This window comes from Thalassophryne amazonica, chromosome 10 (assembly GCF_902500255.1).
Source record: "Thalassophryne amazonica chromosome 10, fThaAma1.1, whole genome shotgun sequence".
NCBI classification, from domain to species: domain Eukaryota; kingdom Metazoa; phylum Chordata; class Actinopteri; order Batrachoidiformes; family Batrachoididae; genus Thalassophryne; species Thalassophryne amazonica.
Genome location: NC_047112.1, coordinates 28,244,110 through 28,270,897, shown reverse-complemented (window position 1 = coordinate 28,270,897; position 26,788 = coordinate 28,244,110). Strand labels below are relative to the sequence as shown.

The 26,788-nt window shown below is 39.8% G+C and overlaps 1 protein-coding gene across 1 annotated transcript; it reads right to left on the bottom strand.

Moving 5' to 3' along the window:
* Positions 1–1,804: 1,804 nt before the first annotated feature.
* On the bottom strand, positions 1,805–24,043 carry mob3c (MOB kinase activator 3C). Its single transcript, XM_034179671.1, is given in 7 exon segments — positions 1,805–2,244; positions 3,667–3,869; positions 8,218–8,386; positions 8,388–8,494; positions 8,497–8,599; positions 8,601–8,802; positions 23,442–24,043. Coding segments are annotated over 6 exon segments (660 nt in total). The 5' UTR covers positions 8,649–8,802; positions 23,442–24,043; the 3' UTR covers positions 1,805–2,214.
* Positions 24,044–26,788: the final 2,745 nt, after the last annotated feature.

Sequence of the window (26,788 nt, the reverse complement as noted above, 5' to 3'; positions counted from 1 at the left end):
ATTAACATTTACTTGTACTTTTACTTTCAATACTTGAGTACATTTAGTTGTACATTACTTGTCATACTTAAGTACAATAAATACTAGCTACTTTAAGACTTTTACTTGAGTAGCATTTCAATCAGTGACTTGAACTTCTACCAGTCATTTTTTAATGGGTATCTGTACTTTTACTTAAGTGTGATTTTCCGGGACTTTATACAACACTGGAAAATGGGACGTTCAAGACACTGTTCAGAAGAACAGCGTAGTTTGATTAAAAAGTTGATTGGAGAGGGGAAAACTTATACGCAGGTGCAAAAAATTATAGGCTGTTCATCTACAATGATCTCCAATGCTTTAAAATAAAAAACAAAAAAAAAAAAAGACGCGTGGAAGAAAACGGAAAACCATGAAAATGGATAGAAGAATAACCAGAATGGCAAAGGCTCACCCATTGATCAGCTCCAGGATGATCAAAGACAGCTTGGAGTTACCTGTAAGTGCTGTGACAGTTAGAAGACGCCTGTGTGAAGCCAATTTATTTGCAAGAATCCCCCGCAAAGTCCCTCTGTTAAATAAAAGACATGTGCAGAAGAGGTTACAACTTGCCAAAGAACACATCAACTGGCCTAAAGAGAAATGGAGGAATATTTTGTGGACTGATGAGAGTAAAATTGTTCTTTTGGGGTCCAAGGGCCGCAGACAGTTTGTGAGATGACCCCCAAACTCTGAATTCAAGCCACAGTTCACAGTGAAGACAGTGAAGCATGGTGGTGCAAGCATCATGATATGGGCATGTTTCTCCTACTATGTGTTGGGCCTCTATATCGCATATCAGGTATCATGGATCAGTTTGGATATGTCAAAATACTTGAAGAGGTCATGTTGCCTTATGCTGAAGAGGACATGCCCTTGAAATGGGTGTTTCAACAAGACAATGACCCCAAGCACACTAGTAAACATGCAAAATCTTGGTTCCAAACCAACAAAATTAATGCCTCGCAGATGTGAAGAAATCATGAAAAACTGTGGTTATACAACTAAATACTAGTTTAGTGATTCACAGGATTGCTAAAAAAGCAGTTTGAACATAACACTTTTGAGTTTGTAGCGTCAACAGCAGATGCTACTATTACTGTGAACACCCCCTTTTCTACTCTGTTTTTTTTTTACTAATATCCCAATTTCATAGCCTTAAGAGTGTGCATATCATGAATGCTTGGTCTTGTTGGATTTGTGAGAATCTACTGGTACCTTGTTTCCCATGTAACAATAAGAAATACTCAAAACCTGGATTAATCTTTAGTCACATAGCACTACTATTATTCTGATCACTACTGTTCCTTGTCGGTCTCTCAGGTCAGCTGCTTCTGAAGGTACCAAGATCTAAATGGAAGCTCAAAGGGGACAGGGCCTTTTCTGTTGTTAGACCTAAATTGTGGAACAGTTTGCCTTTGGGTGTAAAAGAGGCACCTTCATTGGCCATTTTTAGGCGTCGTCTTAAAACCTCTTTTTTCGACTGCACTGAGACATAGTTTTTAGATGTTATAGTTTTTTTTAGATTTTATATTTATCTATCAACTTGTTTAAATATATGCCTTAATGTTTTAACTGTATGTTTTAGTGTACAGCACTTTGGGTCAGTTTGGTTCTAGTGCTTTATAAATAAAGATGGTATGGTATAAAATAAGCCTAAAAGCAAACATGCAATTAAACACACACACCTTTGTATCACTGGCCACATGCTGTCTTGTCATTTCAGTTAAAGTGTTTGCTGAGACAAAAAAAAAAGACTCACCGTTAATGATGTTTTTGTACATAATTTGTAGTTTAGTGCTCTGAATATACAGCAACCTGTACAATAAGTTTCAGCATTTGTACATTGTATTTTATGTCCTTCAAACATGTTGAAATATCTTCCAGATATCAAATAATTCAAAATGTCATTACATACCCACTCAATGCTGTCTATCAAAATATCAAAGGTCAAACATGAATTTAAAACATGCTTTACATATAAAACAGACAAATTCCATTAAAAATAACACTTATGGACAATAGGCAAGGAATAACACTAGCTATTCACTAATTCACTGTCTGAAGATATGGTGAATGAGAGAACCCACCCTCACAGCTTTGGTAACATTGTTCTTGGAGTGTTCTGAAGTCACTTATTTCTCAGCTCTGAAAAAAAAAATGAAATGTAAAGTCCTCAAATTTGTGTGGTTCCATTTAAGTGCATATCTTCTCAGTCATCTCTTTCTGCAAGATAAAAAAAAAGACAAAACACTTTTAATCATGCATCACATGGCTATCAACGTCTTCACATGCATGTTACACAACCCTGCATGCCCACAAAAAGGTAAAGCAGAAATCTGAAAGCTCCATCTTCTCTAATATATTCTGTTTTATCACTATTTGACTTTGCTTGGGGAATTACAAATCCCAGGCTTCATAATGATGGCAACAGATGTCTTATTGACACTCTGAGCACCATTCTCTACCTTTGTGTGCACAACAGGAGGCCCCTTTATTGGAATAAAGCAGCTACTGTAAAGCCTCTGTCTCATTATACAACTGTTCAAAGTCCAAATCATCTTTTGAAGGATGTTGCCTCAAGCTAACCTAGTTTCTACAAAATATTTTACAAGTTTCTTTTCTGATTTGAAACTGAAGAGGCAAAAGGCATTGTTCATTTCCATTTCCCCATGTTAAATAGATTAGTGGTACTGGTTGTCTTGAAAGTGTGCAGTTTATTCATATTTGTTGCAATTTGCTTCAGCAAGCATACAAAATTTGCTGTCGGCCTATTTTACCAACATGTACTAACTGCAAATACAGACTGTCACTCCCATGAACGAGTCCGGTACCTCTTCATAGAATAAGTGTTCTCAGCCTTTTTGGAACATATGGGCAGCTCAAACTAGATCAAAACGTGTTCTTAGACCACACTGATTTGACACCAAACTAACATTTCAAAGTATCAGGCATGTAGAGATAATACAGAAGGGCTTTTAAACAGTCAAGCTCAATAACAATGAAATAAATTAACTTATTCCCATAAAATCTGCCAATTTCCTATGAGGGTAGAAATTTGATCTGGGCCTCTTACCCCGATCGTTAACCCCTCCTAGCCAAACTCAAAGTACTTCTTCCCTTTATTGGCCACAGTGTACCTGTTACATTTGATCTAAATTGGATTAGATATTCTCAAGATATCTTGCTAAAATTCATACATACATACATACTGTACTGTTACTTACTGTAGAGACAAAGTTAACCACAATGCTTCTGGTGGCATGTCTAAAGAATATAATACCAATGAATCTGCCCACATCTGTACATCTAGCAAAGTGATTCAGGTAATCACGATAGAAATGAAATTGCAGAAAAATACTACGTCTCTCATCATGCGATGAGCTCTGACCAGATCCACCAGATCTTGGAGGTCTGAGCCAGAGAGACACACAAAGCCTTGTACATAATTGCACCAATAAATCTGGAGTTATGTGCATGGACACAAACGACAATAATGCTTCAGCTCCTTCAAATTAAACATGCTGCACAGCATATAAATGGTAGGTTGGTTAAAATGGTCTGGAAGCCCGACAGTTATGAGCCAGTACTGACACAACCCTCCCATATATTCTCCCATTCACATTTAAGGTGGCACTAATGTCTCACCAGGGGCTCCAGTTCAGAGTGTTCAATGAGGTTGAACTCTGAGATGAAGTAGTAGTAATGTTTGTAGCAGGTATTGATGTGGGCCTCTGCACCCATGTTGCAGATGCTGTCAAAGTGATGGATGTAAACGTGCACAAACACCCTGAAGAGGCGGCTCAAAATCTTCTTGCACACTTGCTGGAAATTTCTGGGGAAAGGGACACCTAAAGCAGGATAAAAGAGAAAGGCTGTTATAGACATTTAAATGGTGTTATTTTTTAAAACTAAAAACTCCAATCTTCAGCTGATTAAAAAATATAGCGCAATGCTAAAATACCATCGGCCGTATGAGCATTGTCTTCTTTATAATTTGCAGTTGTTTAATTGATATTCTAATGCAAAGTATATTAATAGTAGTATAGTAATTATACATTCATTGTTATTTACATTAATTATTAAGATCCTATTCTCTTACTTACAATTTGTACATGTTCAATAAAGCCCCTCTATCAATCAGTCATAAACAATATTTACGTTTATGACAAGAGCGGACGTTAGCGGGCATGCTGATGTCGGCAAAATGTAATTTAAATCAATCTAGAGGTTATCAGGTTACAGAAACAGCGTTTTCAGTTTTGGAAGTGTTTATTTCTCACTAGCTTTTATATAATATATGACAGAGGTTATATTTACACACAAAATGGAGTTTGCAGCTACCAGCCTATGGTGTCGCCATGCTAACATCTTGTTAATAACTTCAGAGGTGTTATTAGGTTCCAAAAATAGCATTTTAAGTTTTAGAAGTATTTATTTTTCACAAGCTTTTATAGAATATATGAGAAACATGTTATATAAACACATAAATGAAGAGTTTTTAGGGAGACCAGCCCCTGACGTCATGGTGCCACTCTACTCTTATTGGCTGTCACCTCCACCACTCAAAAAAACCTCAAAACCAAAAAAAAAAAAACCTGATTTAAATTGAATGTGACTTTTTAAACTTAAATTATCTCTTAAAACAGGGTTTCAGCAGGATGTTTTCTCAGCGTAATGGGGTGGGGAAAAAAAAAACCTTAAGAAGCCAGGGGTTCGGGGACTGCTTAGGCCCTGCTGAAGCTTTTGCTTTATGGCTTATAAAGGGCTTTCTTTGTTTGTTTTTTTAAACTTCAAAATGTAATCAGAAATTATTCTTGAAGCTAAAAAAACAAAAAACATTTGTAAGGATTTTCTATAGTAAACTGCTGTGTATAAATTAGCTCCTGTACAGTGACACATTTGTACACTCTTCCATGTTTTGGTCAGATGCCTTTCTTTTGGCTTAAAAAAAAAAAAAAAAAAAAAAAAAAAAAAAAATCGATGGCTTTAGACTGATATTATTTGTCAAGGAAATTTCTAAAGGAAATAAGGCTGGATGCAAAAAATGGGAGAATTTGAAAAAGAAATATGGTTGTAATTCCATTAAAAAAGTGAAACTTGTATAATGTATACATTCATTGCACACAAAAAAAGCCATTTGCAAAGCCAAAAAGTTGATTTGACAATCATCTGACATAACCAGGGTCAAAATAAATAGAACACTATCTACTGGTTCCCACACACTTAGTGAACAAGGCCTGCCATCTACTGGTCAGTAGTGTTCACTAAGTGTGTGGGAACCAGTAGATAGTGTTCTATTTATTTTGACCCCGGTTATGTCAGATGATTGTCAAATCAACTTTTTGGCTTTGCAAATGGCTTTTTTTGTGTGCAATGAATGTATACATTATACAAGTTTCACTTTTTTAATGGAATTACAACCTTATTTCTTTTTCAAATTCTCCCATTTTTTGCATCCAGCCTTATTTCCTTTAGAAATTTCCTTGACAAATAATATCAGTCTATTAGGATGTCAGGTTATGTGTTACACATATACATGTGTGTGTATGTATTTTCCAACTTATTCCCATTGATGAAACTTCTCATGTTCTGCCTGAAAGCTTATTAGATGACTGTGTCCAGGGCTCCGTTTGTTTACAAAATACACACACGTTACAGACCTTGAAATCCAACAGCAGGGATTGATAATATCCAAAGATTTATGAACATACAAATTAACATGCTTACACTTTATCATGATTTTCTCCGTTGTGAGATATAAAAGTGTCTTATCGTAGCGTTCGTGTGTATGTGCATTATAACGCAGCGCATGAGCGACGTTACGATATTCTTCAGAACGACAACATACGCAACATGCATCCAGCAGCATAAACGCTGCTGTCATAGACAACTGCCTGTAAAGTTTTTTGGCAAGTTATAACTTACTAAACAGCGTAATTTGTAATGAAAGCCGCTTCATTTTTGCGGCTCTTTCGGCACCATGTTTGTTTTTTTCAGAGACAGCAGTAAGCTCCTCCTACCCCTCCAAACGGAGGGATTTGTAGCCCTTCGCCTTCCCCTCCGCCTCGCTCCAAAAAGAGGCACTTTTACCCAGAATCCTTTGCGATCTGTCTGTTTGTTACAAAACCTCAGAATTGGTGCATTATTCAACATTAAAAGATATGTTATATTTTAACTTTGTACAAATGACATAATTGACATTAATGGAGTTATTCTATCGGTATTAATGTTATTTATAATCAAAACCATAAGTCAGCATGACTTTATTTTTCAAGACCTGCGCCTGACCGGAGAGTCATAATTGATGGGGTGTGTTTATTTTTAATATTATAAGCTATTAAATTTGTTGTACTACTAGTTGTAGATGTGTCAGAAGTAATATTGAAATTTATCTGTTATCTGTAACTTCTGATACATTTTGGGTAGTTTGTTTATCTTTATCGAAGATAACTTTTCAGTTATCTGATTATCTGTTATCGAAGTTAATTTTTTGGTTCTGTGCCCACCACTGATTCTCCCCGACAAAAACCAAGGGCATCTCATTTTGGGGAAAAAACAGCTTTGCTCGGTTGTAGTTTGTCTCTTTTACAACATTTGGAAAGAGGTGTCAACTGACTTAAAACGGCGATTCGCTTTGAAGTTATTGATTGTGGAATGATCCGTCTTTCCACCTCGGCAGAGAGCCACAGCAAATCCCTCAACACACACAGACATGGAGCGGAGGACATTATTTTCATGAGGGACACTAACTTTAGTTTAGGAACCAGAGAAGTGGGAGATATTAATGTTCCAGTCCACGGCAGAAAAAACACATTAATGACAATGATAAAAAATGTCTGTGTGAAGCGGTGGATGATTCTAGCAGAAAAAGAGTCCTGTTTAGAGACTTTAATCAGTAGAAAAGGCAGAAATGGCTTTGATACAGGCTGATGAATAAATTGTGGATGCACTGCTACTACATCAGAACCAGTGGCTCCACAATCAACAGAGGAATTATTTTCCCGTTACACACCCTCAAAAACAACGTAACGGCACTACTGCAGTGTAATTTTTTATTATAACAACGTAACAGACCGTTATGGTATTATAATGCTGGTGAGAGCCCTGTAAAATAGGTCAAGGTTAACCATTTTGAACTTGTCCAATGTCTGTGCCCCAAGAATGTTTCCTGTGAATTTGAAGCCTCTGGCAGTAATAGGACTGGACTGATGCTGAGCACAGACAGACAGATGCAAAGTCTTCGCAAGACCCGATGGCCATATTTGATGGCCTCGGGTAATTATAGATGGCACAGTATCACTTTTTCATGTTTGATACAATAACAATACTGGGACCTTCAGTATCTCCCAATAATGATACCAAACCAATACCTTTTTCCCTGTCTTAAAACCACTGATCTGGTAATAAATACATTTGTCTGGATGTACTTTGCTAACCTAGCCATCAACTGAAACTGCACAGTAAAATCACTATTGTTAGTTTACACTAGTGGTTTTACTGTGTGCAAAACAAATATTCTGCTCACCTAAAGGAAAACATGCATAGCCTCCATGTTTTGTTTTGTGTTTCTGATATGCAAGCCAGTTATATTGACCAACATCAGACCAATACCAATCCAAAATATGACATCAATACACACCTGTTAAAAATATCAGTGTGACACCTTATTACAAAACTGTTAAATTAGTCCAACTTAAACAGTTTGAAGAAACTGACTACCTGAAACATTTAAGTGTGGTTAATCCAAATAAGTGCCGTGTATCTGGGCCATAACATGCATCAATAATTATAATAGCTAACTACAACAGACACTGATGATGTCAAATATGTAAAGTCAATGGTTATAACGCTATTTAAAAAAGAAAGGAGGCTTGTGCAATGGCTTCAGCGTGAAATAGCTACAGAGCCACTGTCGACTCTGCTCCCTCTCTTTCATTATGCATGAAATTCCCAACTCTAATAAATGTTAACTGTCAATCTGAGCAGTGACATAAAATAACCCTGCACTGTCCAATTTAATCTTTTCTAATGTCAAACCATATTGTTTAATTAACCTCCGCTTCATCCTGTAACTTCCCATTGAGGCTTAATGGAGGGGCATGAATGCAGTATGACATCGGTCCAATCAACGGCTTGGTTTCACACTTGACAACAATGTGGTGCCTGTGTGTGTTGTGGTGTGTGTGGTGGAGAGACCCGTCACACACCTACTCTGGTGGGGGAAGATGTCTTCATTGTTGATTAGAGACTCTATCCAGTCCATCAGCAGGTTCATGTACTTGAGAGCAGGTAGCTTGGTGGGTTTCTTGTAGTCATCGCCGTCCTGCCACCTGTACTCGTACCGCAGCCCCCCGGACATGATGGGGGCATGTGCGCTCAGTACAAAACTCGCTCATGGTGCCATAGATAAGATTGATCCGGTTAAAGAAATCCACCACATGTACAGCGATCCAGTCACTGATATTCTCGCCTTCGGCAGCTGAACCACTTTCCTCAGATCCAAGCCAGATTTGAGCGAGGCCTGGGCTTTCTTGTATAGTTCAAAGCGTTGGGTGCCAGGTTCAAATCGTTTTCGTGGCCCTGAACGTTTTGTCTTTGCTGAACACTTGTCCCAGACACAATGCCATTGGTTTAGTGGTTTCCCCAAAGGACAGAGGTGGCTCTCCAGGAGAATAATTTGTTTGATTTTGTCACCTGCCTTCCTGGTGAAATGTGGTCACAGAAGTCAATGTCCCTCATATAAATCATGCAGGAATCTTGATTTCAGGTGAAGGGATGTCCCTGTAAAGAAGAAGAAAAACCGCATGTGGTTATTCCTTGCAGTCGAGAGGCAGGTTGGTCAAAAACGGTTTGGACACAAATGCAAGGCTGAAACAAACAGCTTCTGATTTGTAAAAGACTTTACTGGAGTGGATAGCAGAAGTCGGTACACAAGTAGGCAGTCCAAAGAACCATCAGAATATGGCATGGTCGGTCAACAGGCAGACGGACAGGAACACAATGAGGCAGGCAGGACTATGGAACGTGAAGAAACATAGCTGGAGAGAAGGCACAAGGCGCATCAATATGGCAAGGAACTACTGCACCCAGTGAGCCTTATATAACTCAGGTGATGAGCTGCAAATTAGGAACAGTGTGCGTGGAATGCACCAGAACAAGGGTGTGGCCACAGAGAGAGAGAAACGCCCACCACCAAGAACCCAGGACAGACAAGAGAGATGGAAACAGGACAGATCTACGGAGTTAAATTTGTCTCATTAATACTTGCAAATGCACAGAGGGTGATTTACAACTATCCCTAGATTTTGTACACGTGCTTTGTGAGCCACAAACACATATTTCTGATTTCTAACTTGTGTGTTGGTTTTTACAAATATTTGTAAAAAAAAAGGCATGTGCAGAACTTAACCCCCCCCCCCCACACACACACACACACATATATATATATATATATATATATAAACCACACTGTAAGACATTTATTGAAAAAGAACAATTATAAACTGTACACTCTGTACTTGTCTGTGCCTTTTTCTCTTTTAAATAAAAGATAAGCAGACAAACGTAATGTGGGTGATGTTTACATTGGGTTTGTTTGGTTTACAATAAATAACAATAATAAAAAGCTTTTTACACTGCAAAAAAAATCCAGCTGTTTTACAGAAACACTGTGGCAGCTGTGGTGCCAGGAGAATTTTATATATATATATATATATATATACACTCAACAAAAATATAAACGCAACACTTTTGGTTTGCTCCCATTTTGTATGAGATGAACTCAAAGATCTAAAACTTTCTCCACATACACAATATCACAATTTCCCTCAAATATTGTTCACAAACCAGTCGAAATCTGTGATAGTGAGCACTTCTCCTTTGCTGAGATAATCCATCCCACCTCACAGGTGTGCCATATCAAGATGCTGATTAGACACCATGATTAGTGCACAGGTGTGCCTTAGACTGTCCACAATAAAAGGCAACTCTGAAAGGTGCAGTTTTGTTTTATTGGGGGAGGGGGGGACTACCAGTCAGTATCTGGTGTGACCACCATTTGCCTCATGCAGTGCAACACATCTCCTTCGCATCATCCGTGAAGAGAACACCTCTCCAGTGTGCCAAACGCCATTGAATGTGAGCATTTGCCCACTCAAGTCGGTTTTACGACGACGAACTGGAGTCAGGTCGAGACCCCGATGAGGACGACGAGCATGCAGATGAGCTTCCCTGAGACGGTTTCTGACAGTTTGTGCAGAAATTCTTTGGTTATGCAAACCGATTGTTTCAGCAGCTGTCCGAGTGGCTGGTCTCAGACGATCTTGGAGGTGAAATGCTGGATGTGGAGGTCCTGGGCTGGTGTGGTTACCCGTGGTCTGCGGTTGTGAGGCTGGTTGGATGTACTGCCAAATTCTCTGAAACGACTTTGGAGACGGCTTATGGTAGAGAAATGAACATCAATACACGAGCAACAGCTCTGGTTGACATTCCTGCTGTCAGCATGCCAACTTGCACGCTCCCTCAAATCTTGCGACATCTGTGGCATTGTGCTGTGTGATAAAACTGCACCTTTCAGAGTGGCCTTTTATTGTGGGCAGTCTAAGGCACACCTGTGCACTAATCGTGGTGTCTAATCAGCATCTTGATATGGCACCCCTGTGAGGTGGGATGGATTATCTCAGCAAAGGAGAAGTGCTCACTATCACAGATTAGACTGGTTTGTGAACAATATTTGAGAGAAATGTGATATGTGTATGTGGAAAAAGTTTAGATCTTTGAGTTCATCTCATACAAAATGGGAACAAAACCAAAAGTGTTGTGTTTATATTTTTGTTGAGTGTATATATAAAAACGTCTTACAGCGTGTTGTTGGACACCATGTCTGTGTGTGTAATCAACATGAAGACACGCATGCATTAACGTCATCAAACATTATTTTTATATCATGTATTGAATAACCAACATAATGTTATTTTTGTCTGGGAGCAGGGAAAAATCATTTGTAAGCGCTGTACTGAGTCAGTGCCAGCTCCCGCGCCGGCTCCTATAGGCTGAATTCAACTTCCTATCACTCCTGTCAGTTTCCTGTTAGTTCCTGTTGGGTCCTATCAGCTACTTTTGGCGCCTTTCGGTACCTGTCGGCCCCCCGCCGTCAAAGTGCATAGAACACCACTGCCATCTAATGGATGGAACTGTGAATAACGACATATATTTGTCGTCATACATATATTTATATATACATATATTTTTATATATTTCTCAACTGCAGTTTTGCCTTCAGAATGTCTCAATATTGTTTAAGTGAACAACACAATGAATGCATGTAATTGGTGATCCACAAATGCTGAATCACACATCACAAAACAGAATTTTCAGTTTTGCAAGTGCTTTTTTTTAACAAATGGAAAAAAACCGATATATTTCCAAACCAACACACGTTACAAATTGGAATTTGTGTTTGTGGATCACAAAACGCGGCGTACAAAATCAAATCGAGGAATATCTGTAAATTGCACTCTGTGCAGTGTTGCTTTGTGTGAATCGTGAGCTGTTTGTTTGCTGATTTGGGCAGTTTTGCGCTGAGAATGTCTCAATGTTGCATAACTGAGCAACGGATGAATGTGTGTAATGGTGATCCCACCAATGCTGAATCACACTTCACATACAGAATTTTCACTTTGGCAGATGCCTTTTTTTTTTTAACAAATATTGTAAAAAACAACAACCAAGTTACAAATCAGAAATTTGTATTTGTGGATCACAAAGCATGTGTACAAATCAAAGAATATTTGTAAATCAACCCCTGTGCATTTGCAATCTTATTGAGACAAATTTAACTCCATACAGATCCAAGCAGAAAACCCAGTAAGAGAATAAACACACAGAAAACCAATGAATCAAAATAAACAAATAACAAAACAGACCAAAAAAAATAAACAGACAACCAGACAAGATTTCAAACTGTGACACAGGCAAGTATGACCAAGAACAAAACGTTTACGGACTGGATCCAAAGAAGAGAAAGATCCTGTATATTTTTATTGTATAATATATGATTAAATTTATCTTAATGAGCAATGTGAATAGAAAAGAGAATTGCAGGTTATGGACAAATCATTTAAAACTGTGCAATTCATGCATGGCCAGGAGTATCACAAGACTTCTAGCACTGCCCAGCTATGAAAACAGCACTCAGTGCTAAAGCATCCAGCCAATTTATTTGGCAAAATCAACTTCATGCCAAACACACCAATTTTAAAGGGGTACAGACAGCCGGATAGAAAATTCCCACAGTGAGATGTGTCACTGCATGGCCACTACAGCACTGCAACTTGATTCACAGTATTCGGCATAAAAACAGACAACTGGTAAATTAATATGAATCTTCATTGTCAATCTATTGCACAAAAATAACACCGTTGCTGGGCCGGTGATTTGCTTAAAGGGATTGTATTGTACAAAACAGTGCTTACATTTGCGGTTGTTTTTTGTTTTAAATGTTTCACAAAACTGCAAGCAATTCTACGTATATCTGTAAATGTAGAAATTCTCCTACTGTCCTCTACATGATACTCACTGGACATTTTATTATCCCCGTTCTGTATGTTTATTGTATTTTTTTTTTTGTTTGATATTTGTTTTGTTAGAGTAGCCAACCTACTGGTGGTTGGCTCTCACTGCGGTATTGTATCCTTCCTGTTCCGGAGCACAGCGGTGTTTTGCTGTATCTGCTAGCTGTTAATCTGCCGCAGTTAGATTGATCTAGATAACTAGATAACGATTTGTTTCACAGTGTAATCTTTCACGTGCCTTAACTAAAGCACTCCCTCTGCTGAATCACTCTAAATTATTTACACATTATTCACTTTGTGTGTTTTTAGGAATCCGCTAGCTTAGCGCAGCTACTAGCTCTTAGCCGATTTATCATGGCGGCTTCTCCTGTCTCTCCTGCACTTTTCTGCTCTGGTGTGAACATGTTTAGTTATTCCTCGGCCTCCTTTAGCAGTAATGTACTTGTAATAAGTGTAGCTTTTCGTAGCTTTGGAGGCCAGGCTGGGCGAATTGGAGACTCGCTCCGCACGTGGAAAATTTTACAGCTAGCCAGGCCCCTGTAGTCGGTGCGGAGCAAGGTAGCTTAGCCACCGTTAGTTCCCTTCCAGCAGATCCCGAGCAGCCGGGAAAGCAGGCCGACTGGGTGACTGTGAGGGAGGAAGCGATAGTTCTAAACAGAAGCCCCGTGTAAACGCCAACCCGTTCACATTTCTAAACCGTTTTTCCCCACTCGGCGGCACACCCGCGAGGATCAAACTCGGGTTATGATGACTCTGTTTTGAGAAATGTGAAGTTAGTGACACCAGCAACCATAGTCAATTGTCTTCGGGGGCCAGAGCAGGCGACACTGAAGGAAGTTTGAAACTGCTGGCTAAGGCTAAGCGTAAATTTGTTAGATTGTAATTCACGTTGGCAGTAATGACACCCGGTTACGCCAATCGGAGGTCACTAAATTAACATTGAATCGGTGTGTAACTTTGCAAAAACAATGTCGGACTCTGTAGTTTTCTCTGGGCCCCTCCCCAATCGGACCGGGAGTGACATGTTTAGCCGCATGTTCTCCTTGAATTGCTGGCTGTCTGAGTGGTTTCCAAAAAATGAGGTGGGCTTCATAGATAATTGGCAAAGCTTCTGGGGAAAACCTGGTGTTGTGTGTTGGGGGGTTTGGCTGGACAATTTGGTGTTCTTTTCTTTTCTTTGCTCTCCAGGTGGTATGCAAACTGTTTTTTTGTCTGTGGAGACGGTGCTGGCAGAAGAGTCCTTCACCCTCATCAGCATTATTAGCTGCACCTGTGGATGATGCTCACGTGTAAACTTAAAGACTTTCAGCTGAAGCAGATAATGAGATGGCGTTCTGCATTTAAGCCATGAGTGGTTCAAGCAGAATTGCCGGGAACTCGACCTTGTGACGTTCGTTTGTGAGATGCTGAGGACCCGCGCCAGGGTTGACACATCGTTGCCTGTGAAGGAGGAGGGTGAGGGACACATGCTGTCAGCACACATCAGAGGTGATGATTGTCTGAATAAGTGTTAACAGTAATTTGGTATTTTGTTACGCAGTATATTTGAACATTGATGAGAATTGTGCAGTTTGCTTCTCACTGCCGTGGCGTACGGACTGATGATCCTCCACCTGTTGTGAGAAGCTGCTCATTACATAAAGCTTAAATTCAGACCTGAATGTGTTGCTGATAGTGTGTGCCTTTGAAGGATATTTGTTGTAGCTGTTGACTTACCTCACCTTTTCCATCCTTCACAGAGTCAGTTTGTCGTGTCCCCCTGGGGGGTGTTTGGCGTGAGTCTGGGTCCAGAAGCGTCGGGCTTCGATCCATTTGGGCGCTGGATGAGCGCGCCGTCCTTCACCTCGCCAGACAAACCGCACATTTATGTTGTACACAGTTATTGCACAGAAGGGAAATAAATGTTTTGTTTTTGGAACCGCTTTCTGGTTATTTTAGCGCTGGGTTCAGTCAGACGCTGGTCGCGCTCCTCAACTCGTGTCTGCACATAACACCTGGTCTTGTTAGGAGAGACGGCATCCATCCCACTTTGGATGGAGCAGCTCTCATTTCTAGAAATCTGGCCAAATTTCTTAAATCCTCCAAACCGTATCCAGGGTTGGGACCAGGAAGCAGAGTTGTAGTCTTACACACCTCTCTGCAGCTTCTCTCCCCCTGCCATCCCCTCATTACCCCATCCCCGTAGAGACGGTGTCTGCTCCCAGACCACCAATAACCAGCAAAATCTATTTAAGCATAAAAATTCAAAAAGAAAAAATAATATAGCACCTTCAACTGCACCACAGACTAAAACAGTTAAATGTGGTCTATTAAACATTAGGTCTCTCTCTTCTAAGTCCCTGTTAGTAAATGATATAATTGATCAACATATTGATTTATTCTGCCTTACAGAAACCTGGTTACAGCAGGATGAATATGTTAGTTTAAATGAGTCAACACCCCCGAGTCACACTAACTGCCAGAACGCTTGTAGCACGGGCCGAGGCGGAGGATTAGCAGCAATCTTCCATTCCAGCTTATTAATTAATCCAAAACCCAGACAGAGCTTTAATTAATTTGAAAGCTTGACTCTTAGTCTTGTCCATCCAAATTGGAAGTCCCAAAAACCAGTTTTATTTGTTATTATCTATCGCCCACCTGGTCATTACTGTGAGTTTCTCTGTGAATTTTCAGACCTTTTGTCTGACTTAGTGCTTAGCTCAGATAAGATAATTATAGTGGGCGATTTTAACATCCACACAGATGCTGAGAATGACACCCTCAACACTGCATTTAATCTATTATTGGACTCAATCGGCTTGACTCAAAATGTAAATGAGTCCACCCACCACTTTAATCAAAACTTAGATCTTGTTCTGACTTATGGTATGGAAATTGAAGACTTAACATCCCTGAAAACTCCCTTCTGTCTGATCATTTCTTAATAACATTTACATTTACTCTGATGGACTACCCAGCAGTGGGGAATAAGTTTCATTACACTAGAAGTCTTTCAGAAAGCACTGTAACTAGGTTTAAGGATATGATTCCTTCTTTATGTTCTCTAATGCCATATACCAACACAGTGCAGAGTAGCTACCTAAACTCTGTGAGTGAGATAGAGTATCTCGTCAATAACTTTACATCCTCACTGAAGACAACTTTGGATGCTGTAGCTCCTCTGAAAAAGAGAGCCTTAAATCAGAAGTGCCTGACTCCATGGTATAACTCACAAACTCGCAGCTTAAAGCACATAACCCATAAGTTGGAGAGGAAATGGCGTCTCACTAATTTAGAAGATCTTCACTTAGCCTGGAAAAAGAGTCTGTTGCTCTATAAAAAAGCCCTCCGTAAAGCTAGGACATCTTACTACTCATCACTAATTGAAGAAAATAAGAACAACGCCAGGTTTCTTTTCAGCACTGTAGCCAGGCTGACAAAGAGTCAGAGCTCTATTGAGCTGAGTATTCCTTTAACTTTAACTAGTAATGACTTCATGACTTTCTTTGCTAATAAAATTTTAACTATTAGAGAAAAAATTACTCATAACCATCCCAAAGACATATCGTTATCTTTGGCTGCTTTCAGTGATGCCAGCATTTGGTTAGACTCTTTCTCTCCGATTGTTCTGTCTGAGTTATTTTAATTAGTTACTTCCTCCAAACCATCAACATGTCTATTAGACCCCATTCCTACCAGGCTGCTCAAGGAAGTGACCCTGAACCATCCCTTAGTTATGCTGCTATAGACTTAGACTGCTGGGGGGTTCCCATGATGCACTGAGTGTTTCTTTCTCTTTTTGCTCTGTATGCACCACTCTGCATTTAATCATTAGTGATTGATCTCTGCTCCCCTCCACAGCATGTCTTTTTCCTGGTTCTCTCCCTCAGCCCCAACCAGTCCCAGCGGAGGACTGCCCCTCCCTGAGCCTGGTTCTGCTGGAGGTTTCTTCCTGTTAAAAGGGAGTTTTTCCTTCCCACTGTCACCAAGTGCTTGCTCACAGGGGGTCGTTTTGACTGTTGGGGTTTTTCCGTAATTATTGTATGGCCTTGCCTTACAATATAAAGCGCCTTGGGGCAACTGTTTGTTGTGATTTGGCGCTATATAAATAAAATTGATTTGATTTGATTTAGTGTGGCCAGAACAGTTGGTCACCCCTCCGAGTCCAGTCTGCTTGAGATTTCTTCTTCAAAAACATCCAGAGGGAGTTTTTCCTTACCACGGTTGCCTATGTGCTTGATCAGGGGGGTCAGTAAGGTAAGACTTTACATTTGTAAAGCGTCTTGGACTGGCTTATGATGTGATTTAGCTGTATTGAACTGCACAATGTCAATGGAATAATTATGGGTCACCAGCAGGGGTGGTGGCCAAGTGGTTCAGTGCGCTTGTTTCCAGTGTGCCAAATTCCCCATGTAATGTGGAGTTGTGTCAGGAAGGGCATCTGGCGTAAAACTTGTATTAACTCAACATGCGAATCCACCTCTGGCTGCACTAACCACTGGGCCACCATACATCATATGTGGCATGTGCTGTGGAATTACATGTTCAGTGCTTCCAGAAAGTATTCACAGCACTTCCTTTTGTCCACATTTTGTTATATTACAGCCTTATTCCAAAATAGATGGAATTAACTTTTTTTCCTCAAAATTCTAACACAATACCCTGGAATGACAATGCAAAAAAGTTGTGGGTTTTTTTGCAAAAAAAAAAAAACTGTTGCTTTTGAGGGTGTTTGTCGGGAAAATGATCATTCCTCTAGGTTGATTACAGACCCTGCAGTGGGTCTGTAATCAACCGTTTCTGCAGCGCGACACCACTTTGAAGCGTGAACCAATGAAGCAATGCTTCGATCCACTAGCTCGTTGGTTCTTTTATTCGCTGCTCTTCAGAAATTGCAAGTCCGCTTCTTAACCCCTCTCAAAGCCATTAAAATATGGTGAGTCACTTTTGTGTGGATTAAAGTCACAAACTGGGACTCTTGTTGCAGTCAAGAAATGAGAATCGTCCTCCGTTCCGTTGGCACAGCTCCAAACGCTGCGCGGCTCTCTGCCGAGACAGAGTCCGGTCGCAAAAACCTAAAGCTACTTCTAGGCATCTTATAAATGCTACTCTGGAACCACCCCTAAACCCAAACAGTTCAACCGTCAACCCCACTGAGGTCCTTAGACTGGGTCTCATTAACATAAGATCACTGTTCTCAAAATCATTGTTGATCAATGATCTAATTATTGATCATCTCTTAGATATGATTGGGCTATGTGAAACCTGGCTTAAACCTACAGCTGTCCTCCCCTTAAATGAGGCCTGCCCACGAGCATATACATTTAGTCACGTCCCTCATGATGCGAAGCAAGGCGGGGGTGTTGCTCTTATTTATAAATCTAGGTTTAGCTTATTAGCTGTTGGGGGTTACAAATATCACTCGTTTCAGCATCTGATTCTCCGCTCTGCTCAGGATATTACACATTGCCAAGGTCAGAAGAATAAAAATCAGTCGTATTACTTTGTCACTGTATATAGGTCTCCTGGCCCATATTCTGAATTCTTAGACGAATTTGGTGAGTTCATCTCTAACTTGTCAACTAGAGTAGATAACATTCTGATCATTGGTGACTTTAACACTTATATAAATAAGCCTTCTGATCCCCTCTGCAAATCATTTATGGAAATTGTGGATGCATTAGGATTTCAGCAATGCATTCAGGATTTGACGCACATTAGTGGAAATACCCTGGATCTGGTTCTCGCACGTGGTATTGCTGTCACGAATACTGACATCATGCCTCTTACATCAGTGGTGTCTGATCACTCACTTATTAAGTTTACAGTTTCGCTGCCGTGTTTAGTAGAACAACAACCTTATATATCATTACGGCGATGCATCAACTCCTCAACTAACACTGAACTCGAAGCTAGACTGCCTGATGTCTTAGCTTCACATATGACAAATACCCAGTCAGTAGACAGACTTGTGGATAGTTTAAACTCAGTGCTCAAAACTACACTCGACATGATTGCACCACCTGTGTTAAAACCGCGCTCCCCCAAATCACAGTCACCTTGGTTCAATGATTATCTGCATGACCTCAAGCATAAAGCAAGAGGTCTAGAACGGAAATGGCGTTGTTCAAAATTAGAAGTATTTCACCTTGTGTGGCGTGATGCTATCTTAGACTATAAGCATGCATTATTGGCTACAAAGCGGACTTACTACTCTGATTTGATCAACAAAAACAAGCATAACTCAAAGTTCTTGTTCAACACGGTGGCAACACTTTTGCATCGACAACCACCTGTAGTTCGCTCTCCTTTTACAGCTCAAGATTTCCTGGATTACTTTGGGAAGAAAATAGAAGATATCAGGTTAAACATATCCCGGCATGCCTTAATCCAGCCACTACACCCTGCTATTGATGTGGGCGCCACTACTGAGGTATTACCTAGATTTACAGAATTTGACAGTATCTCACTAGGCATGCTGACAAAACTCATAATGTCAACAAAAAGCACAACCTGTTTATTTGATCCTATACCAACAAAACTGTTTAAGGACCTGTGGCCCACTCTTGGGCTGACTGTGCTGGAAATTATTCATCTTTCTTTAACTTCTGGATCTGTTCCTAAATGTTTCAAATCTGCAGTGTCAACAAACTATCGGCCGATATCAAATCTATCATTTTTCTCTAAAATTCTGGAAAAAGTGGTGTCACGGCAGCTCGTAGACTATCTGACTGAGAATAATCTCTTTGAACCACTGCAGTCTGCTTTTAGAAAATATCATTCCACAGAGATGGCTCTCACTAAAGTGGTGAATGATCTTCTGCTTACAATGGATTCGGACACCACTATGGTTCTGTTGCTGTTAGATCTCAGTGCTGCATTTGATACAGTGGATCATCATATTCTACTTGATAGGCTGGAAAATCACTTTGGGATTACTGGGAGTGCCCTTGCATGGCTGACGTCATACTTGAGCAGTCGTTCTCACTGTGTTTTGTACAGTAACACTACCTCTAACCTTAGTGACATGAAATTTGGGGTTCCATAGGGGTCTGTCTTAGGCCCCCTGCTTTTCTCCCTTTATATAGCACCCCTCGGGCACATATTGTGGCGTTTTGGGATTACCTTTCACTGCTATGCAGATGATACTCAGTTATACATGCCGATAACTGCTGGTAATCTTGTTCACATAAAATCCTTAGAAGATTGCCTTGCAGCATTGAGAAGTTGGATGTCTAGAAACTTCCTACTTTTAAACTCTGATAAGACTGAAATGATGGTTCTTGGTCCAGTGAGACATCGGCATCAATTTGACCAGTTAACGCTCAGCCTCGGCTCGTGTGTCATACATCACACTGACAAAGTGAGGAACCTTGGGGTAATTTTTGATCCTTCATTGTCCTTTGGCCTCCACATTAGAAATATTACTAGGACTGCTTTCTTCCACCTGCGAAATATAGCGAAGATTTGTCCCATCCTGTCTATGGCTGATGCTGAGACCCTGATCCATGCATTTATCTCTTCTAGATTGGACTACTGCAATGTTCTATTTTCTGGTTTACCACAGTCTAGCATTAGGGGTCTCCAATTGGTTCAAAATGCTGCAGCCAGACTTTTGACACGAAGCAGAAAGTTCGACCACATTACACCCATTTTAGCATCCCTTCACTGGCTTCCTGTCCCAGTGAGATCAGATTTTAAGGTTCTGCTACTAACCTATAAAATTATTCATAGACTGGCACCTCCCTACCTAGCTGACCTAATTAAACCTTACGTACCGGCCCGGGCTTTACATTCTCAGGGTGCAGGACTACTTTGTGTCCCTAAGGTGAATAAGAAGTCTGTGGGTCACAGAGCTTTCTCTTAACGTGCCCCTGCTCTGTGGAATGATCTCCCTGCATCAATAAAATATTCAGATTCTGTGGAGACTTTCAAGTCCAGACTTAAGACGCATATTTTCCCTTTCATATGGCTAGCATACTGGTGCAGTTTTGTTTTACGCTTTTTACTCTTTTAATTCATTTATTAGTAATTGAAGCAGGTCGCGGCCTAAACTTTACCTAAATTCTGGGTCTTTTAGTGAAGTTTAGTGCTAGTGGCCGGCGATCACCTTAGTATTTCTCTGTTTTTCTTGTTGTTTAATGCTGGCAAATTATACAGTATTTTTTTTGTCTTTCTGATGCCTGATTTTGTTTTTTCTCTCTGTTTAAGGTGCAGCTCCATCCAGAGATGGGAGTTGTATTCGTGTTGGCGATCCTCCTGTCCTGTGCGCCAATAGCATTTCTTGTATATTTGTCCGTGAACTGTTCTGTGAATTGTTCTGTAATTTATGTTTGTAGCATGGCCCAAGCAGAGGGTCACCCCTTTGAGTCTGGTCTCTTGAGGTTTCTTCCTCAGAGGGAGTTTTTCCTTACCACTGTTGCTCTGGGGGTTGGTAAGGTTAGACCTTACCTGTGTGAAGCACTTTGAGGCAACTCTGTTGTGATTTGGCGCTATATAAATGAAAATAAATTGAAATTTAAATTAATAACTTCAAAAGGAATTGCCGCTTTAAATAAAATGACACATCTTACAAACATTGTAAGACAGACAAGAAACTACAATCAACTAAAATGTTTTTTCATCCTAAAATGAGACGTGCTGCGTTCTTTATGAATTACACCCTGACGTGCAGCACAGCCAGCTGTATGAGTTCAGCTCAGATGTATGGAAAGACATTCATGCCAATAATGTCTGAAAGGTAATGCTTTTGACAATAACTACAGATTTTGTTTATTTCCATTTATGTCCAGAGATCAAGGATCCACCATGTAGAGTTTACTATGTCCAAAGTTTAAGGATCCAGTGACTAATTTCATATTTATTTACTTAAGACTCAATAAAATGTTGTTCAGTTTCAATTCAATTTCAATTTAATTGGCTTATAAAGCGCCAAATCACAACAAAAGCCATCTCAAGGCACCTCACATAGAACAGTTGAACATAAAAAATTAAAATAAATAAATAAAAATTAAACAATTCAAATACATAATTAAAAACAGAAGTAAAAGAATAAAACAGATAAAAAAAATTAAAACTATTCATAAGAAAGAGAATAAAATAGGCTTTAAGTCTTGACTTAAAAATGTCCACAGACTCCGACTGCCTCACAGTCACAGGAAGACCCTTCCAGAGAGCGGGTGCACAATAAGAAAAAGCTCTTTGATCCGCTGACATAGAAAACCTGTAAAGCCTGCTTTTCGTACACAAAAAAATTCACAAGAGGTATCGATAAGGGAATCGATAAGGAATCAGATCGATAAGCTGAATCGATAATGGTATCGATATCAATAAAATCTTATCGATACCCATTCCTACATATATATGTGTGTGTGTGTGCATGCATAAACAAAATCAAATGACTTTAGGCTGTAATTACTGCCAAAGGTGCATCAACAAAGTGTTGAGCAAAGGGTGTGAGTACATGTGACTTTTTTTTTTTTTGTAAATTTGCAAAAATTTCAAAAACCTTTTTTCATGTTGTCATTATGGGGTGTTGTGAGTAGAATTTTGAGGGAAAAATAATTTTATCCATTTTGGAATAAGGCTGTAACATAAAAAATGTGGAAAAAGTGAAGCACTGTGAATACTTTCCGGATGCACCGTACATGTTTTTGCAACTAATCTGTCTTCGTGTCACCCTCTCCAAAATGGTCCTACCATGGATCACAGATTGTGCACATATATGCACATTTTGCCTTCTTGTTTGTTTTCATAAATTGTCATACGCCTCGCTTAGGTGCCGTTTTGTGCATACCCAATAAGGGAGGCCAGTGGTGATTTATAGTATTCGGAAAAGGTGTATAACATGAACCCTTGAATAAACTGAAGATAACTTAAAAAAATGTATGTTTGTTACGAGTCTTAAACATGAAAAGCAACCAACAGATGATGAGGTTTCTCTGCTTGCCTGCATCTAATGTCCACCGATTAGCATAATTACCTCAGTTTTACACTTTATATGTATATGATATCCAGTCCTCCAGAGATGGATGATGGATGGGCGGCCTGTATCCCACCTCTAGCCCAATTATCGCTGCGATAGCTGCCTCTCTCCCCTGCCTCGTGACCCTTAACTGTAATAAGTGGGTTCCAGTCCCTGAGATATAAAGGCACATTATTTTTCCACTAATAATGTTTACTTTCAATAAGCTCTGACTCAAACATTAACTTTCGGCTGTCTGGAACGTGCAACATGAGATTAGATCCGTATTTGCATTTCATTCTGATTTGGCAATCTCAACATTTCCTGTGGTTGTTTTTGATTAAAGCTATTAACTGACTCTTCTGTTTAGATGAACCAACAGTCCATATTTCTGTCTGTGAAATGTTTACATCTTTATTTGATTTATTTCACTACCTCATAATCAACAGATCCAGCGCCTGTCGGTTTGTAGCGGTGCAGAGTTAAACATCTGGGTCATAATACGATGCGTCTAGGCTGATCGGAACTCCCCACCTTGACAGTGTGAATACGTGGTCATGTGAGTTTTGACAGTTTCTATAACAAAAAGCTTTGTGATTGGTTGAAAGAGACAGTACTGTACTGTTTGACTGGTTAACATCCAAAAGCATACAAGTGGTCACAATGGTTGCCTGTTTACTTTCATTTCACTCCTTTCTGCACGTCTCAACAGCTTCAGACTGAAGCGTGCCCGATCACGTATTGAGGTCGAGTCGAGGAATTTGACTCAGCCTGGGAAAGTTATTTTGTGACGTCAAACACAAATGAGAAAGACAACACACAACCAGCAGGCTGAAACGTACGAAAGAAGAGGCTCACGGATAAAAATGAATGTAACAGGGTGGAAAAAGTTGTATCTGCTGTACCTGACTGACATTCAGCAGCTGAGAGTTTGGAATGTGAAAGTCGTGGGAAGGCCGGGGTTGAGCCCTCGTCTGCGGAGGACACATCAGTTATTCGGGGGTCCCTCTTGCTCTGCTGTCGTCCTGCTGAACAGACGCCGAGTCTCCCAACTTCAGTCAGCAGCAGCTCGGCACACACAACACACAGAGGAAAAATGTTCTTTGGCTGCTATTCATGTGGGTGATGTCACTTCCTGGCTTTGTCTCTGTGTGTCCCTGCCTGTCGTGTGTGTGTGTGTGTGTGTGTGTGTGTGTGTGTGTGTGTGTGTGGGACTTATAATCTGAAGGAGTAGAATGGCTGGAAAAGGCCCTCCCTCTTCTTCTTTTTGACTTTTCCTGTAGGCAGACCAGCCGGCCCACTTGTTCCACTTCGAGCTCAGCATTCTGGTGAGAAAAGAACCCCTCCTCTTAGCCGCATATAGCACGAAACAAGCACATTTATCCCACAACCATTTGTGGATTTTTGGCAGGCTGTGCCGCTCTTTTCTCTGAATTCTCAATAACATATCATTTACATTCTTGGCCATTTCAGCATATTGTCTTTGAAGTCACAGTGCCTCTTGTAAAACAGAGTAAAGCTTCCATCTGGAAACAGAAAACAAAATGCACTCAAAGGCTTGATGAGAATCTGTAATTCAAATTCAGAACGTACACTTATAACTGTCCCTTTCGCTTGAAGGAAATCTGATGCCAAATCAGGCTGGAGAGCAGCTTAGGATCAACCATTCTGAGTGATGATGGTTGACCAATGAGCGGGCCCTGTGTCCTTCATTTGAACTCTGACACAAGCCGGGAGGTTCAGCCCTCGGAGCCAACATATACTGTAGTTCTGTGACTACTTAGAAAGTAATCTGCCCCCCCGCCTGGAAGGCAACACTGGAAGCAGATATAATATCAGTGTAACAGTTTTGCTACAAGTCAGAAATCTATATTACAATAGCCAAGTGGCCTCTGTGTGTGTGTGTGCGTGCGTGCATGTGTATGGCTTCAATCACGCCAAAACCGGGGAGAGCTGACATTTGCCGTTTTGCATGCTTATGTATTTTGGTTCAAGGACAAATGCTGCGAAAATGGAAAGTTGATAGGACAAATATTTTTGGGAGAAATTTTGCAATGTTAGCTAACCAACAAACAATGGATGCTGTGATGCAATGCAACATGAGACTTATCTAAACTGACCAAACCAATTGAGTTCCAAAAACACAATAAGTCAATAACACTAACAACACTGTTAAACTAACATAAACTATAATAACAACATATAAAACCTAAAATCACTTAAGTCTCATGTTGCTGTTACCATGAGACTTAAAGTGTAAGTGACACCAAAAAAATGTGCACAAATAATCACTAAAAATGATGAAATGTTGATATTTTAAAAAATCCTGAACAAAAAACTTGATAAGTGCGCAGGTGAAGAATAAACTACAGCTGTCTGAAGCCTGCACTCTTTTTCAGCCCCGTTCAGCCCTCAGCCTTGGCCATATTGTTTCTATGTCATCAGCAGAATGGTACCTGCTGATTCAGCTTTTTAGTTTTTTTTTTTTTAAGTCCATTCTGGAAGACAATTTTTTTTCTCGTGTGGAGCTTTTTTTAAGTCCAGTCTGAAGGTGTTTCTGAAGCAGTTTTCTGCTGGGGGGCACAGCATTATAGTTTTGATCCTTATTTAGATGACAATAAACCTTGGAGAAAAACCTTCAGTCTGACAACAGTGACAATACTGGTAGAGTTCAGAACGTAGGTGATGATTCAGTGAAACAGTGCTGATTCAAAAAAAAAAAAAAAAAAAAAAAAATGGGTGGAGATGATAAACTGTTTTTTTTTTACCACCTCTTTGGTCTTAATCAGCTGATTAAAAAAAACAGTTTTACTATCTGACATCAGAAAAAAGTGATGAGGAAATGTGGATTTTTTTTCCTTAGAGACAGGTACACATACATTTCAAATGTGAAAAATGTTACGAGGGACTGAAAATATCAGCTATTTTTAAAATAAATATCGTGTCCTTCTTGAATCCATTTAATGTACTGTACGTTAGTAGTGTATTATTATTAAATATTAAAACCATTCACACAAGAAGTAAATAATATAGTCTTACCTGTCCGTTTCAGTGAGATCATCTGAAAACTTATCCACCTTTACAAAACGACGTCTGAAAATAATTTAATTTCTTCTGACGTGGCTAAAGAAAAGTCCATTTGTCACACGGGAGTTTGAAGCCAGGTTACAGTGCCGGCTGTAATCCGTTATTGCGGCTGATGGATTGAGTCTCTGTTAACGAGCTGCTTTGCACTGCAATTTAAAAGACTCCCAGTCCCTCAGATTGCAGTAATCCCATGATCCACAAAACAATAAAATAATCTGAAGATACTCAGTTTTGTCTCCGTGTCAAATGGAGAAGCTGCGGACACCGTGCGTGCGCGCTCGTCAAGTGTTCCACCTGCCAATCAAAAGTATTCTGCTGGCAAAAATTAATTAAAACACGGTACAGCTCTGACTCGAACCACTTGGTGGACACGGGGCTGTCAGTAGCCTGTAAAAATCCATAAATTAATCCATGAATTAATGGGACTAGTAAAATAATGGTTCTGGAGCTGAAGCCACTTCCTCCTTCTTGTCCAATGTCAGCACTCGCCGGGAAGTTCCGGGATTTAATGGCGTGCAGTTCAAAATCAGAATATTTATCTCTTCAAGAACTGCGCACCAGGAAAGGATAAATTTCAAACTGTTGTTTAACTTTAGTCTTAAATATTCATGAAAACATGGTATTACGTGTCACCTAGACTTTAAATTTCATGCTGGTACCACAAGTGAAATATTTAGTGTTTTAATGTCTTCAGCTACTGTCTTTGTTTGTCAAATTAAAACCACCTGCTTACAGCAGCTGTGTGTGTGTGCACGCAACTTCGATCAGGGACAAACAGAGCACAGATGACATTTGCTGATTGACATGCTTATGTATTTTGGGTCAAGGATGAATGGTGCCCAAACGTAACACTGATATAGTACTAATAGTTTTGGAGAAGCTACGAATATTAGCTAACATTTTTGGACTCACACGCCTTAGCAGCAGGGGGCAGTAAATCATCTTTATATTAAAAGTGTGAGTGTAAGTGCATATAATTGTAAATACGTTAAAAATACATGGATGACACGAGAAAGTGAAAACACTTATTTCCATTGTGTTCCATTTAAAAATCAAATGACAAAATAGAAGTAATTATAAAATAAATGTAATCATAATGATAATAATAATAATAATAGTGTGTATAGGATAACAACAACTTAAACAATTTATAAATACATTAAGA